The following is a 4,334-nucleotide window of genomic DNA, read 5'->3' on the forward strand; positions in this document are numbered from 1 at the left end:
TCTCAGCCTTCAATATTGGATACAAAATTAAGAAAAGTGTATCAAACAATCCTAGGGGGAGCTTGAGCTTCTAATACATGATTTCGTAAATGGGTAGAGAACCAATTAGCATGCTAAAATTTAGATAACTGATTGAATAAGGCACAACATTCCAAATTTTATTAAATTCTTCCATGCCATTCACGAGCTAAAATAAAAGGAGGGATGATTACCTGGGTTTTGAGCAAGGATAGCTGAATTTCTTCTTGCTCTTCCTTGATCCAAGTGTTCTAGGAAACTCTTCTACTGACCTCCTATTTGATGACCGTGGGAGGCAGGGACGTCGGAGAAGATCGACGAATTTGCAAGGGTGATGATCGATGCCGCGGATCTGATGGCGGTTGCCCGAATAATTGCAGAGAAGAGGAATGGCAGCAAGGGTCGGATGTGGAAGTTTGAGATGATCAGAGAGGGGTTTCTCTTGCCGGAATTGCAGAGCAGGGGTTAGTAATGGGGATGGTTGAGCTCAATAGCTGGGGTAGAAGGGGGAAGATGGGTAGAAGTGATGATGGTGAGGGTGGCCGTGAGATGGGTTTTGGTGGAATAGAATTTTTTGGGTGATTTCTCACCGGATTCCGGTCAGGGAAATCGGAGAAGATGACCGGAATGGGGGGGGTTTAGTGATAATGGTGGCTAGCAAAATAGAGAAGGGTTTGTAGAAACCGAGTTTAGAGTAGGAGGTAGGTGAGATGATGAGTTTGGGTGGACTCGGGTTTAACGGGGTTTTTGGCCGGATTCCGGCGAGGGTTCCCGGAATTAATGGAGATGGTGGTTCGGTGGAAGGTTGCGTGAAATGGTTGGCCGGTCAGTGGAAATGAGGTGGGAATGGTGACCGGAGAAGGTGGTGGCCGGAATCGGGTTTTTGGAAGTGATGGCGGTGGCTGTGATGTAGATGGGGATGGGTTAATGGTGGAGATGAGTAGAGAAGATGGAGGGGAGGTACAGACGGGGTTACAATGGCTGGCCGGTGTGGGGAGGAAGATGGGTTTGGGTTGCTGGTGGATGACGGTGGTGGTGGAGATTGGCCGGCGGATCCGGTCGGAGGTAGAGATTTGCAGAGGTGGGTTTTGATTTGGGTTAGATGGTTTTAATGGTGATGGCGATGGTCTTGAGCTCGCCGGATTCCGGCAAGGTTGCCGGAATTAATGGCAAAGGGAAAAAATGAAAATAAAAATGGTCGGATGTGGAAATGAAGGTGGGATGGGGTGAAGATGGTGGTTTGGGGAAGAGAATGGAAGAGAGTTTGGTGGTGGTTGTGCTAATTTGGATGGAGAAGGAGGCCGGAGAAGATGGCTGCCTCCCTCTCTGCTTTTCTCCCTCTCTCTTCTCTGCTACTCCTCTCTCTTTTTTTAGAAAAATCTCTCCCTTCATTCACACGAGACTTGCTATTTTTATAGCTAAAGTTGCCACCCTCCTCTAATCTCAGCCATCCATTTCATTCCCTTCTCATCTCAGCCATCCATCTCTCTCTTTTAGCCTTAATGCCCTCTTAGAAACCCTAAAACCTAGAATATTCTAATTGATCTAAGCCCTACACTTCACCTCTTTGATCCAATGGCCTATGCTTGTGGCTTGTTGAGAAAGAAATGCGAGCTTCCAAAAATGCCCTCCTTAGAGGAGGATTTTACACTTTTATCAACATCCCCATTACCCCCTTTTATTTGCTTTAATGGGCACCCATGCTCGGCTATCCCACCCGTTTTTTATAAAGAGAAACATATATTTGCCCTCTCTTTCTTCCATGGACAACCCTTCTTAGTACACTTATTACCAATCCTTACGCACAACAGGGCGGTCCTTGGTGAAAACGAAGGGCAAATAGAGGAGGCCTTGGTGGTTACCCAACTGGTACAGGCACATCTCTTCAGGAATTTCGGGATTCGGTTCGGGACCTCGACTCAACTTCGGGATTGGGATTTTATTTGATTTCGAGAATTTATTCGATTTTGGGGAAAATGGTCCGGTCAAAATGGGGTGTCTACAATATGTTATTAACTTCACATTTATGTTTTGCAGAGCAACATAGCTGTTAAGAGAAGAAGATGGACAAAAAAAGAAACTGATAAGGAAAAGAATAAAGTGGATGGAGAAGAGAAGCCTATAAGCAGGGCTGAATTAAATTTCATAGTGGGGAGGTTAAGACAACTTGAAGATCAAGTGGCTGAGTTGGAAGATGAAGTAGCTGAGTTGAAGAGGAAGCTGGCTGAAGGGGAGCAGGAGGCCGAAGGCCAGGATGGAGATGAAGGAGTGGGGGAGGTGATGAAAGGAGGGGATGACCGACAGTTGGTCATCATTCCCAGCCAGGATACACCGGAGGTGGTTGAAGGTGAAGGTCCGGATGGAGGGGACGACCAGCAGTTGGTCATGTTTGGAAGCCAAGACCGACGAAAGGGAATAGAGCCGGTAGTAATTTCCATCCACGACACTCCAGTAAAACCTATGGGTCGGAAAGTTTGGAGTATTGAGAGAGTAGTGAAGCTGGGTTTAAGAAGGAAGAAAGCCTCTAAATACACTAGTTCGCCGTTTAGAGGTATTGGGCGTAAGAAGACGAACAATAAACAGACGGTGACAGAGCCGCAAAACCATCGGTTGCTCGGACCGCTTCTTGCACTTCCGAAAAGGTAAATTGGATTGAAGCTCTTCTGTAATATAGTTATCTACCCTTTGTAAATGCTAAACAATTCGGAGTTTTGCAGCCACCGAGTCATACAGATCAACAACGAGTACATGTGTGCGGAAGACTTGGTTATTCTTAACGACCCCGTAGCGTGGTTAACTTCTCCGGTAAGTGTTTTGGTTATTTTTTCTAATACTGACTTCTTTCAGTAGTGATATTCGTCTCTAATATCTATATGTTATCTTACGTAGCTTATGAACGTATACGGCGAGTATCTGAACGTCCGGGATGAACAGAATAGAAAACCTGGAGAAAGAGCCTGTGTTTCCATCAGCACCTACCTCTACGTAAGAATAAATCGTTTTTCATTCCCAAACTTTCATTTTATAATTTTTTAGGAAGCTTTGAATGTGTGTTGGTCACGAATCACTTTGCTTGTATTGCTTCTGTAGGATTGTATAACTGACAAGGGCTACGCCGGGCCCGACTCCGTTGAGAAGTACGTTTGCCGCTTGAATCAATGCCCGCCGGATACCCTAAAAAGAGTCCTCTTCCAGGTGCATGTCCCTCAACATTGGATTCTTCTGGTCCTTGATATGGTGGACGAAAAGTTCTACATCTACAACTCCTTGAAAGATGTTAAGTACTGGACAGAGGTTCGACCATTGGTGAGTTCGAGTCTCACCTTCCTTCGTTAAATTTGTAAGTATATAAAACTGTTACCCTGTAATGATTGTTTCATAGGTTCGATACCTGGAGGGGCTATACTTAGAAAAGTGGAAGGTGGACGTAAGTAAGTTTCTAGTGGAAGAACTTGACAAGAGGCCCATACAGAGAAACAGGTACTAAATTTCATTAGAATCAGGGGTTAGGAAACTTAAATTCATTGTGCCTCTTATTTGCGCTCCACGAGCTTGGTCGATGATGTCTTCTTCTTTTGCAGCAATGATTGTGGGTTGTTTGTGCTGAAGGAGATGGATTGCCTGGCACGTGATGTGCCGCCAAAGTTCAGTCAGGCAGAAATCACGGTCATGAGAAGACAACTACTGGAGGATTTTTTAGATGGCCGGTGTGGCACGACTGTCAACTTGTAGGGGCTGTGGTGGTGTTGTTGCAGGTCGACGCTCTCGAGACATATCATTTCGAAATTGTAATGTCTGTAAATTGTAATGTATTATGGTGATTGTCAGACCACTTATTCCATTTCTTCAGTTCCAAATTGTAATGTGTGTAAATTTGTCCATTGTGTAAGGATCAGACAATCTCTTCCATTTTCCAACTCCAATGCAGGTTCAAATCGAATGTAACTTTCATGACCTTGGCATCTAATAATTGGTTGGATTAGGATTTGTGGACCCCGATCCGAGAGAGGGGCGGGGAACGGGCCCCACACTAAGTCTCAGGATCATCCACGTGAATGGAGAGCTCTACCAAGGAACTCTCGAAAGAAGTGCCCCTCACAGCATGAGTGGCGATACAAAAGGTGAGATACCTCTCGATTCGGGGACTAGCCCAGATTCGAGGCGTACCTTAAACAAAGAAGAGTCGCCATCCAAGGAAAAAGGCAAATGGGCCTTGGATCCCATACTATGCTCTGTTGCAACGGATAACCAGAGATATAAAATAAGGTTCGTGTCTGGTTACGAATTCGGAAGGTCTAAAGAGCACCTCATCCGCC

General features: G+C 45.4%; 1 protein-coding gene across 1 annotated transcript; it reads left to right on the forward strand.

Moving 5' to 3' along the window:
* The first annotated feature begins 3,224 nt into the window (after positions 1-3,224).
* LOC143883055 (putative ubiquitin-like-specific protease 1B) lies at positions 3,225-3,967 on the forward strand. Its single transcript, XM_077386419.1, has 3 exons — positions 3,225-3,324; positions 3,401-3,498; positions 3,600-3,967. The coding sequence occupies exons 1-3, from the start codon at positions 3,253-3,255 to the stop codon at positions 3,748-3,750; spliced, it is 321 nt and encodes a 106-aa protein (XP_077242534.1). The 5' UTR covers positions 3,225-3,252; the 3' UTR covers positions 3,751-3,967.
* Positions 3,968-4,334: the final 367 nt, after the last annotated feature.

The sequence above is a fragment of the Tasmannia lanceolata genome, unplaced genomic scaffold (genome assembly GCF_043159265.1).
Source record: "Tasmannia lanceolata isolate RefF3 unplaced genomic scaffold, GAP_Taslan_0.1 ptg000008l, whole genome shotgun sequence".
NCBI lineage: Eukaryota > Viridiplantae > Streptophyta > Magnoliopsida > Canellales > Winteraceae > Tasmannia > Tasmannia lanceolata.

What these genes read in the sequence shown, in the direction of transcription:
- LOC143883055 (XM_077386419.1), top strand. Translation starts at nt 3,253, where the DNA reads ATGGTGGACGAAAAGTTCTACATCTACAACTCCTTGAAAGATGTTAAG. An exon ending in GGACAGAGGTTCGACCATTG is followed by an intron (nt 3,325 to 3,400) that starts GTGAGTTCGAGT and finishes ATTGTTTCATAG; the next exon opens with GTTCGATACCTGGAGGGGCT. An exon ending in AGGCCCATACAGAGAAACAG is followed by an intron (nt 3,499 to 3,599) that starts GTACTAAATTTC and finishes CTTCTTTTGCAG; the next exon opens with CAATGATTGTGGGTTGTTTG.